Source organism: Emys orbicularis, chromosome 2, assembly GCF_028017835.1.
Source record: "Emys orbicularis isolate rEmyOrb1 chromosome 2, rEmyOrb1.hap1, whole genome shotgun sequence".
Taxonomy (NCBI): domain Eukaryota; kingdom Metazoa; phylum Chordata; order Testudines; family Emydidae; genus Emys; species Emys orbicularis.
The window spans coordinates 253,381,761-253,394,248 of record NC_088684.1 but is presented as its reverse complement, the minus strand read 5'-3'; the positions used below and the strand labels follow the sequence as shown (position 1 = coordinate 253,394,248).

At 38.6% G+C, this 12,488-nt stretch overlaps 1 protein-coding gene across 1 annotated transcript in view; it reads left to right on the top strand.

Annotated features, from left to right (window-relative positions):
- AKAP9 (A-kinase anchoring protein 9) overlaps positions 1 to 12,488 on the top strand; it is a 202,990-nt gene that overhangs the window by 138,159 nt on the left and 52,343 nt on the right. The window contains exon 23 of the mRNA XM_065398462.1: positions 4,621 to 4,783. Coding sequence (XP_065254534.1) covers positions 4,621 to 4,783 — 163 coding nt within the window. The remainder of the gene's footprint in view (positions 1 to 4,620; positions 4,784 to 12,488) is intronic.

The window sequence follows — 12,488 nt, the reverse complement described above, 5'->3', positions numbered from 1 at the left end:
TACTTCAACATTTACAAATGTTTATTTTGTAGTGTCAGAAAAGGTACATCATTTTGGTTCAGTTCTTGGCCTCTATTCAGCTCCCTTATACCACTGCTGCAGGGGCAAAGATCTGGAATACTGGTTTAAGCAGAATCCCTAGGTGGCACAGAGCTGGTACAGGTGCCTCTGTGCCATTTCCTTTCAATCCTCCTCCCTGGAATAAGGGTGTGCTAATACTGTGTCAGAGGAAGGGTTATTGACTGAGTATCTACTGTATCTTATGCTCCAGTAATCCTCAGATGTATAATAGCACCTAGGAGACTATTACCAGCTATTGTAAATTAGCACAACTCTGAGGTTGTTCCAGATTCCACAGCAGATTAAATCAATTGCCAGAAACCCCTGACATTGGGGGGAAGCATAATGCCACTTTTGTTCCCTCTGTGCCCCTCGCTCCCTAAGCTCCTCAGATAGGGCCAGTGGGCAGGTCTACATTTAAAATGCTGCAGCGGCACAGCTGCACCAGTGTAGCACTTCAGTGAAGATGCTACAACATCAACAGGAGAGCTTTTCCCGTTGGCATAGTTAATCCACCTCCCCAAGAGGCGGTAGCTATGCTGATGGGAGAAGCCCTCCCATTGACATAGCACTGTCTATACCAGGGGTTAGGTCAGTATAACTGCATCACTCGGGGGTGTGGATTTATCCCTGTTAATGAGACCTCTGATAAAAATAAATGAATATATGCATTGTTTACACATTTTTCTGTAGTATCTAATATAAATTGTGGCCCCATTTCCCAACCACTCACCAGATAATGTTTCTCTACTTGGGAATAACAAGCATATCGGGTGATGTGACCCCGATGTCTGCTAATTTAGTTACATGTAATTGGTAACAGAAACAGAGGAGTTGTAGGGAGTTTCTTATTGTTGCAAGAAGTTTCTTAATAATTTATTAAATATTCTGTGTCTGAACATTAAAAAAGTAAACTCCGCTGTTTTACTTTTAATGGCAGCCCAAAAGAAAAGAGTTTGAAGAGATGAATAATAAAAATAACATGACATGTTCAAAATAATCAATGAGAAAATAACATCTAAATAAAATAATTACAAGCAGAGCAGATACTTAAGTCATTTTCCTCAATTAATTGTACTATACATACAAATCGGCATACTTTTTAAAAGGAGTGGTAGAAACCTGACACAATCTTTAAAGTGCTATTTTAAACCTGTTTGAACACACTCTCTTAGAGCTCTGTTGTGGAATTTGAATCCTGTTGAGCAAGCTTCATAAGTGGGCGTATTAATTCAAATTCCACCTGCCAGTGTACCTAATTTAGCCACTCCCTCTGTCCTGAACTCTTTATCAGGGAAGATATTGACAGGAAACTTTTACTCAGTGAGACGGGGCATTTTTTGATTAACTGAGTTCAAAACAGCTCTTCCTGTTGAATTAACTCAAGGAACGAGAATAAAGGCAAATATCTTCATATGTAAATTTCTTGTTGATGCTCCAGTGGAGATTAAAAGTGTTGACAGTTGTTGGCAGGTTCTGCTGATTGCTTGCTTGTTGCAGCGTACCTGCTTTGATATCGAAAGTATACTTTCTCGCTTTGGTAATTACCTCCCTCCGGTTACCATTTTTCTGTTTCTGAAAGATTCAGATTGTACTTTAATGTGAAATATATTATAGAGGAGGGTTTTTTATTGGAAAAATGGCAAAGCTCAGTTATCCAGCTGGTTTCTGCAAATGTTGATTCCTTTTATTGCTTGATGTTTACCTGGGACCTTCCTGCACTTCTTGATTACTCATGTGAATGTGAAATGATTGTTCCCACACTGTCGCTAGCACTACTGTGCCATTTCCTCAGAGTGTCAAAAATGTAAGATGTTTTATTGCTAATTTCTACAACTAAAATAGCCAGTGCAAAATAGCCACGTGACGGAGGAGAAGAGAGCAACAGCAACATCTTTTGGAATGGATTCTTACCGCACATACTGGGCATCTAACTTATTTAATGGCTTGCGATCAGAAGGCCAAGAAGAAGAAAACTATGAGGTTGAATCTCGTGTGCCTTTACCAAATCCTTTTCCTTTCACTGAACACTTGGATGAAAATAACTCTGTAGTTGTAAATACTTCAATTTTTCACTACAGGCACAAAAAAAATGGGCATATATTAAAAGTTGTCTGTAAAATCTCCTTGCCTACACCTCCATATTCAGTAAGTATGATATTATTTAAGGAAGTTCAACTTTTTAATCTTTACAACTAAAAGAAAGTGTGTTTGGAAATAAATTAAACATATATCTCTATGCTGTCCATTTTTTATTTTAATGATTTAACAGGCAGTGATAAGTCTTAATTATAAAATTATTAGGACTACAAACTGTAACTGTATTGGGTGTTAAGTTTTTTTTATGAAAAGATACAAAGGTCGAGTATTTCATGTGTTCTTATGCATGTATTTTAGTAGTGCTTATTGCTTAGACCAGTAACAAAGAAATTTTCTCTGAGTTTTGGTTCTTTTATGTGTGTGAAAATGTAGTGTAATGTAATAAAACCACTCCTGTAGGTTTCATTTTCTAAGCCGTAATATACATATCTTAAATTTAATAGCACTAGTAAATTTTAAATGGCATAATTCTAATGGTTTTATGAAAAGGATATTGTCAACTTAAAAAACACATTTCTGTCTGATTTTTTTCCCTATGCTTATTACAAGTAACACCTAACTTCTTTACAATTTAAAGGGATTAGAGAGAGAAAATCTTTTATTTTTCAGTTTTAATGTGTGCATTTGATAGCACTTTGTTTAAGGGCTTGTCTAAACTAGGAAAGTTAATCCAAATTAACTAAAGGTGTGAATTAAAAATTGATTGGTTAAACTGCATTAAATCCCTGTTTAGACACTCTCATTCAAAATTAAACTGGCTTTATTTCAGTTTAGTTTAATTCAGTTTGGAAATTAGTTAATTCGGATTTCCTGAATATCTCCTTGTAGACAAGCCCTAAATCAGTTTCACTGTTTACTCTGTATAGCAAGTTTTGTTATTTAGTTTCCCCTTTTGTTTGCATGGGTGTTTCCTACAGCATCCTAGGATATAAAAACTTAAAATAGTATAATGTGCTTGTAAAACCACAACAAATTAGTAGAGAGATTCCTGGGCACCTCTAGTACCTGTCCCTTCTTTTAAATTTATTTTTGAATAAATTTTGTTTCAAGTAGATGATGTCCCTTTAAAAGTCAGTACAATCTGTAGAAGCCATGGACCCTTTTAAAGCCTTGCACTGCTTTCAAAGGATAGTTTAAATTCATTAATGTTAAAAGAGGAAATATTAGTGATTAGATGTTTTCTAGTTAGAAGTTTAATTTTGAACAGCCATTTTTATGGATAAGTAGACAAACTGGTGTGAAATTGTTATAAAATTTTCCCAACTCATTTTTCAAAAATAGTAAAGTCTTCAGTTTGCATTTTAGTAAGACAGTTTAGTTTAAGCGATTCAGTATCCTTAATTTTACTAATTAGCCTAGCTGGAGTTAGTGAAAAATAAACAGCTCTTATTTTTGAAGAATTTGGTGAAGTAGCCTCCATTTCACAGAACAGACTTGCAAAACACAGAAGTGACCATACTTATAGAAATCTGCCAAGACTTACAATATAAAATCAAGGGTGTGAGTTCTTTACTTTTCTGAAGTTAAGCAAACATTTGTTGTGTCATTCTGTAACTTGAGGACCATGAAAAGACATAGATTAAGAAGCCATTACAATGTCAATAAGGAACTGTTGAAACAAACATTGCTTTACTGCCTCATTAATTGAAAAATTTAATATTCTCAAAGTTCACATTTTCCTTGTGTGTCTACTTACACATATGCATGGAAGAAGAAAGGAATGCTGCTCACCTAAAAATCTGTTCAGAAATGCCATAGATTTTATATGGTGCTTCTTAAGCATACTAAGGATGTGGTTAGTGACAGTATACTCCTACACATATTAAATGCGAAACCCATTTTGCTTAAATAAAGGTGAGTCTGGTATAAACTGACATAAACCAGGAAGTTTCACGTTTTGGCACATAGATATGGATTCAGTCATGTGACTCCTACTATACACTGTACTGAACATTTGTCTGTATTTGCTTAGATCTTCTTATTGTGTGGGACTTCGTATTGTAGTATGTCAGTGCATATGCATTGAACATCTGAGCCAATATCCGTTGAAGTTAGTGTGTCTTTTTATCAGGCTAATAATCAGCCAAAACAGTTAATAATTTTACATGAAAGACAGAGGGCATGTCTACACAGCCAAGAAAAACCTGCATCTGGCCCATGCCAGCTGAATTGGGCTCGCGGGGCTTGAGCTGTAGGGCTGTTTCATTGCTATGTAACCTCCTGTCTTGGGCTGGAACCCGAGCCCTGGGGCCCTCCAACCTTGCAGGGTCATAGAGCCCGGGCTCCAGTCCAAACCCAGAAGTCTGCACAGCAGTGAAACAGCCTCAGAGCACGAGCCCAAATCAACTGGTATGGGCCAGCTACAGGTTTTTCTTTGCTATGTAGACATACCCTTAGAGTAGGTGTTTTTATTTAAAATTCTCATGAATGTCTAATATTTGTTACTTTCTCCTGCTGTAGCTGGAACATGCTAAAATTTCACAGACAGAACTTATGCGAGAATCCTTCAAAAAGCAGCAGGAGGCCACTGAATTTTTCAAATGCCAGGAAGAATTGCAAGAGCGACTCAATGAAGAGGTCAAAGCCAGAGAGCAGCTGGCATTGGAGCTCAGCAAAGCAGAGGGTGAGCATTTCCCATTGATATATTGCTGAATTTGAAAACAGAGACATGTCCGTTCACTTTTTATAGTACATGGCCAAATTTTGTAGCTACAATAATTTTATTTCTTTTCTATTTAGAAATCTACTTTTATAAAATAGCTAAACACATTGCAAATTAGATCAATTTATTTGGCAATGAACATTTTAGATCACCATCAAATTTTGGATAGTTTTGGCTAAATTATCCTTTTTTCCCCAACAGTAGAGGTAGGAAGTACAACTAGAGAGAAAAAGAAAACGATTGAAAGTAAGAAGACTGGAAATAAAATGAAACAAAAACACAGCCATAGTCTGATACATAAGGAGAGACAGAGAAAGAAGGAAAGAAAAGGCATATAAACTAACTTCATGCATTGTCAGGAAGGTTAAGGAGACAATACTAACTTTTCATTTTGGAGGGATCCTCATAGTTCACTCCCACCCCAATTTCTCTTCTATCCCTTCCCCAACCCATGGTTTTTCCTTGCCAAGGATGAATACACTGTTTCCTCAGTGCTCCTAGCCCGTAGTGACCTGAGAAACCAAGAGACTGAGTATTAGAACTCTGATTCCAACATCTGGTTGTGCAATTAGTCCCCCCAGGCCAGCCCAGTTTTTTAATTTTACATTAATGTAACCTAAACTAGATGATCATGACAGTCCCCTCTCATCTTAAAATCTGTTAATCAAAAATCTCTTAATCTAGAAGGGAAACCTGAAAATTGAGCCACACACACAAATATGTAGTGAATGCCTTTCACTAGACTATGGTGCTAAAAAATTCTTTGTAGCACCCATGACGTTTGGTGACTTGTTTTAGGTATGCTGCAGGTGTTGTTCTCTACAAAGGAAATGGAGAAAAATGCCGTGCCTGGGTTGTGGAGGAAGCAACTTACCTGATCTAAACCAGTTTTATATAAACCAGTTTTATGCAACTGCAAAGGTTTGCATTGTCTGTGATGTCCTGGAATCATTCATTCTGGGACATTGATAGTGAACTCAGAACTGATTAGCAGATTTCACAGGTCCTGTAAAAGGTTCTTTTATCTAAATTAGCTTTAATAAATTGTATGTTTTCCAATTTTTGTATAATAATTGGAATAAATATCATTAACCTACATCAAATGATCAAATGATCCGCTTATGTGATCCTGCAAGGTTGGAGTTGGGGGTTCACAGCATTAATAAAGCCATGGTCTATATTTACACTATGTCATGAGAGGTTATACTACTGAAACCTGCTGTGGCAATTGATGCTAAATGGAAACTACTGCTATGGATGCACAGCCACATGTTTTTTCAATACAATATACTGAAAACAGCATGTGTCAAATATGTTTCAATAGTAGAGTTAATTTAAAAAGGAAATACGGAGGGCAAGTTGCTTTAAAATCTTAATTTCCTGATACAGTCATACAAGGGCGAAAAGATGCAGACAGGCAGTTCCTACCATTAGTAAAATGTTCACAGTTGTGAAGCTCTTAAAAGTAGCCTCAGTTAAGAAAAACAAATTCTGTAAATATAGCTTTAAAATAGCCCAGTTGTAGCCAAGACAATAATAGTCTTACACATTCTAGGTTTTACTTCTGTATTTTGAATAATTTAAAGTATAGGTTATGTATCAGGTTAAAGACCACTGCAAACTAAATTACAATAACTTGGAATAAAATAAAGTATACCATTCTTCAATACTGTCCCAGGTTTTATAACAGTTAGGGTATGTATTATTGTCCTAAGAAAAAAGTGTCTTGTTCCATTTTGTATAGGCAAGACTTAACAAGCATCAGTTTAGTTTCACATGAATGTAATAAAACGTAGAACTTCCGCTCATTATTTTTGTTCGTACTTAGAGTGGCTTACTTTAATGAGAAAAATGTGCTTTTACTGCTTTTATTCCTGATAGCACTGGAGTGCCACCACAGCTAAAAGAGGGAGAGCTGGATTCTGTTCTTGAGTAATAACACATTTCTATGATTAAGGTCCAATCAGTTCCACCTATTCAGATTTACAAATGGCAGTTACACAGTTGTCACTGAGAGGTTAATTTGAAGATAATGGGTTTTCAAAGGTATAACTGAAAGCAGAATTTGTCCTGGAAAACCTTTATTACTAGTGATGACATGTGAGATGCAGAGAAGCCAACTTAACTCTCTGTGCCGCACCTGTCAGGGTATGTATAACACTGCAGTTAGGAGCGTGATTCACGGTGCGGGTAGACACCGGGTATTTTATAACTCTCATTAATTAATCAAACCTGTTTGCATTTTTCATCTTTTGGTATGAAACACTAGAATTAGCAAATTTCCAAATTATACACTCCTTTTTTTTTTTTTTGCTATATTTTCTTTAAATAAAACAATACACAAAAGTGCAGCAAGAATTTGATGTAAAATCTACCTTTCTGCTCATTGGAGTGAGTGGTGTAATGCTCTCTGATAAGCTAAAGTATATTATGTTATCTGACTAGGATTTCTTGGGTAGGTCCCAGGAGAGTGTAATCTACACTCATTACAGAACTGATAGGTATTCAGTCATTTCTGAGATGAAAGATGTTTGTCAATCCACTGAGTTTTGCCAATGCTGGTTTTAGAGAGAACTTCCTTCGTATTTAGACAGTACCAATTCTGCAGCAGAAGAGAATTTGAAGGTAGAAAAGAAATGCTAGATTTCAAAACTAAAATAATAAAGTAAAATAAATCATAAATAATAACTAAAACACACGCAAAAAATTTAATTAAAAGAACAAATCTGTTCTTCTTAACTCTATATATTTTGCCCAGATCCACCAATGACTTTTTGCTTAATGGCTTTGCTAAATTGGTATCTGACTTACTAGTATTATAGGGAAAAGGTGAGTGAGGTAATACCTTTTATTGGATCAACTTTTACTGGTGAGGGAGACAAGCTTTTGAGCTTACACAGAGCTCTTTACTAATATTATTGTAGATTGTATCATAAATCTTTATACAAGGTCCTCAGCTTTCACTAAGAGGTAGTAACTCGTATATATGCATCCTGGTCTAATTTTGTGGCTCCTTTATCAATTCACAGACTAAGAGTTAATTTAAAAAAAATATTAATGGAACACTCTGGTTTAAAAATTGGCAATTACAAGCCAGTAAGCCTAACTTCAGTACCAGTCAAATCAGTGGAACGATAGTAAAGAACAGAATTATCAGACACATAGATGTACATGATATGTTGGGGAAGAGTCAACATAGCTTTTGTAAAGGGAAGGCATGCCTCACCAATCTACTAAAATTCTTTGAGAGCAGCAACAAGCATGTGGACAAGGGGGATGGGTGTAGTGTACTTGGACTTACAGAAAGCCTTTGACAAGGTCCCTCACCAAAGACCCTTAAGCAAAGTAAGTGGTCATGGGATAAGAGGGAAGGTCTTCTCATGGATCAGTAACTGGCTGAAAGATAAGAAACAAACAGTAGGAATAAATGGTCACTTTTCACAGTGAAAGAGGTAAATAACAGGTTCCCCCAAGGATCTGTACTGGGATCAGTGCTGCTCCACATATTCATAAATAATCTGGAAAAGGGGATAAACAGCTAGGTCTCAACATTTGCAGATGATACAAAATTAAGTCCAAAGCAGAGTTATAAAAGAATCTCACAAAACTGGGTGTGATTGGGCAACAAAATGGCAGATGAAATTCAGTGTTGATAAGTGCCTTGAATACTGCATCTGAAGTATGCATCTGAAGAAGTGGGTTTTTTACCCACGAAAGCTTATGCCCAAATAAATCTGTTAGTCTTTAAGGTGCCACTGGACTCCTTGTTGTTTTTTTGGATACAGACTTACACGGCTACCCCCTGATACTTGAATACTGCATGCAGTTCTGGTTGCCTCATCTCAAAAAAGATACATTAGAATTGGAAAAGGTACAGAAAAGGGCAACAAAAATATTTAGCGGTATGGAACAGCTTCCATACAAAGAAAGATTAAAGACTGGGAGTGTTAATCTTAGAAAAGAGATGTCTAAGAGGGGGACATGGCAAAGGTCTATAAAATCATGAATGATGTGGAAAAAGTGAATAGGGAAGTGTTATTTACTCCTTCACATAACACAAGAAGCAAGAGTCACCCAATGAAATTAATAGGCTGCATGTTTAAAACAAACATAAGGAAATACTTCTTCACACAATGCACAATTCTTCAACCTATGGACCTCGTTGCCAAGTGATGTTGTGAAGACCTAAAGTATAACTGGGTTCAAAAAAGAATTAGGTAAGTTCATGGGAGGATAGTTCCATCAATGAATATTAGCCAAGATGGTCAGGGATGAACCCCTCCGGCCCCCCATGGTTTTGGCATCCCTAAACCTCTGACTGCGAGAAGCTGGGAGTGGATGACAGGGGATGGTGACTCAATAGTTGCCAAGTATCAGAGGGGTAGCCGTGTTAGTCTGAATCTGTAAAAAGCAACAGAGGGTCCTGTGGCACCTTTAAGACTAACAGAAGTATTGGGAGCATAAGCTTTCGTGGGTAAGAACCTCACTTCTTCAGATGCAAGTAATGGAAATCTCCAGAGGCAGGTATAAATCAGTATGGAGATAACGAGGTTAGTTCAATCAGGGAGGGTGAGGTGCTCTGCTAGCAGTAGAGGTGTGAACACCAAGGGAGGAGAAACTGCTTCTGTAGTTGGATAGCCATTCACAGTCTTTGTTTAATCCTGATCTGATGGTGTCAAATTTGCAAATGAACTGGAGCTCAGCAGTTTCTCTTTGGAGTCTGGTCCTGAAGTGTTTTTGCTGTAAGATGGCTACCTTAACATCTGCTATTGTGTGGCCAGGGAGGTTGAAGTGTTCGCCTACAGGTTTTTGTATATTGCCATTCCTGATATCTGACTTGTGTCCATTTATCCTCTTGCGTAGTGACTGTCCAGTTTGGCCAATGTACATAGCAGAGGGGCATTGCTGGCACATGATGGCATATATAACATTGGTGGACGTGCAGGTGAATGAGCCGGTGATGTTGTAGCTGATCTGGTTAGGTCCTGTGATCGTGCTGCTGGTGTAGATATGTGGGCAGAGTTGGCATCGAGGTTTGTTGCATGGGTTGGTTCCTGAGTTAGAGTTGTTATGGTGCGGTGCGTGGTTGCTGGTGAGAATATGCTTAAGGTTGGCGGGTTGTCTGTGGGCGAGGACTGGCCTGCCTCCCAAGGTCTGTGAAAGTGAGGGATCATTGTCCAGGATGGGTTGTAGATCACTGATGATGCGTTGGAGAGGTTTAAGCTGAGGGCTGTAGGTGATGGCCAGTGGAGTTCTGTTGGTTTCTTTTTTGGGCCTGTCTTGTAGCAGGAGGCTTCTGGGTACACGTCTGGCTCTGTTGATTTGTTTCTTTATTTCCTTGTGTGGGTATCGTAGTTTTGAGAATGCTTGGTGAAGATCTTGTAGGTGTTGGTCTCTGTCTGAGGGGTTGGAGCAGATGCGGTTGTACCTCAGTGCTTGGCTGTAGATGCCCTGTGTTGCCCTGTTCTTTTCATCCCTTTGAAACATCTGGCATTGGCCATTGTTGGAAGACAGTATACTGGGCTAGATGAACTATTGGCCATTCTTATGTAAATGTATTTCCTTGAACATTAACAAATTTGAAGTGAATGATCCTGTCTCAACTATGCCACCTTGCACTTAAACATCTTGCACTGGGAGGAACTCAACATCAGTTGTTACATGAAAGCTACTAAAGTTTTAATTGTATAAGAATCACAGCAGAATATTTATTACTACAGTATAAAGTTGTATCCCCTCTTCTGACCTATGGTGCTTCCAGAGGGAGATCACAGACCAGCAGTGTTAAAACATGTCTGCACTAGTTGGGGATCTGGACTCAGCAATTTTGTGTTTCTGTTGCATTATTAGTATGCCTGATGCTTTATAGGCAAATAAAATGACAAGGTAACTGCCCCTAGGTATTTATATCTCAATCATCTTAAGATAATGAAAAAAACACCAGGGCAGTGGTAAGAAGTAGAGAGCAAGAAAGACAATAATAAACAATGGAAAGGTAATACTTCTCTTGGGACATTGGTTGTTGTTTTTTCTTCTGCAGCAAACAGATATTATTATTTATTATTTTTATTACTGTAGCGCCTAGGAGACCTATTCACAGTGCTCCCTCTAATTTTTTATGCCCATGTGCAGAATGAATTTTATGTGAACCAATATGGAGGTGATATGTGGCGAGGGTGGGGCCGAAGGGTTCGGAGTGTGGGGGGGGCTCAGGGCTGGGGCAGGGGGTTGGGGTGCAGACTCTGGCTGTGGGTGCGGGCTCTGGATGGGGCCAGGGATGAGGAGTTTGGGATGCGGGAGGGGGCTCAGAGCTGGGGCAGAGTGTTGGAGTGCGGGGGGGATGAGGGCTCTGGGATGGGGCTGGGGATGAGGGGTTTGGGGTTCAGGCTGCCCCAGGGAGAGAGGACTCCCCCCAGCCCTTTCTTGCCACATCAGCTCTGGGCCGGGGGAAGGGCACCTCTCCCCAGCTGCGGCAGCTCCGGCTGGGCCGGGCCTGGGGAGGGGCGCCTCTCCCTGCCTGCATGACCCTTGATAGCCTGCTGTGCGACCACGCAGCTTAGAGGGAACTTAGCTCATAGCCCAGGACCCCATTGTGCTAGGTGCTGTACAAACAGAACAAAATGATCGTTCCTGTCCCAAACACTTTGTTTTGCATATCCTATGTGCCCTTAACTGCCTAATTTGTCAAGTATCCTTATTCAGAACACTCTAAAGGAGTGGTTATGGTTAAATTTATAACTTGCATTTATGGTAAAGTACATATATATCTATATGTAAAGTGAACTTACTGAAGCTTGTATAGTAATTTGTTGCATAGGTGCATCATGTGCTAATCTTGGAATTCATAAATCAATAACTTGTACATTTGGAACAATTTTCAGTTATACAAATCTGAACCAGTGTGATTTGTGGGAGCTATTCTTTAAACTGGGAATTAATCTTGAAAAATGAACAATCTTTTGGCAATCTAATCAATTAGTAAACCATGCATCTAAACCTAATGAAAAAGTTGAGTAAAAGCACCTGTTGACAGAATGAGAACATTATTTTTATAATACCTACTTTAAAAAGGTAACTGTAAGAACTCTGCTTAATGCACATTAAAAATAAAACTCTTCTGGACAGGGATTGTGTGTATGTATGTGCTTGATACAGCACTCTAGTACTGTGGGGCCCTGGTCCTGATTGGGACTTCTGGGAGTTAGTCCTATAAATATCTAATAATAATGATAAACGGAGGGATTATGTCATCCCTGACTAAAAGGCAGCCATGTCAGAGCTTAAATACAGCAACTCTGTTGGTCCACTGTGTATCATTACACACCAGTTTAGCACAAGAAGTGAAGCTGTAGAGGAAATATAGCAATAATAGAATGGAATTGCTGAACTTGGAATTTAGGTAGGAGACTTGTCTCATGAAAAGTGCCAAGTGCCAATCTTGCTACTGAAGGGCCTGATCCTGTTCTCATTTTAGCATGGATGGGACCTCAGTTTTAAGTGTCTTCTGAAAAATGGCACCTCTGGTAGCACATCACTCCCAAATACCATGTTTCAGAGTAGCAGCCGTGTTAGTCTGTATCTGCAAAAAGAACAGGAGTACTTGTGGCACCTTAGAGACTAACAAATTTATTAGAGCATAAGCTTTTGTGGGCTACAGCCCACTTCT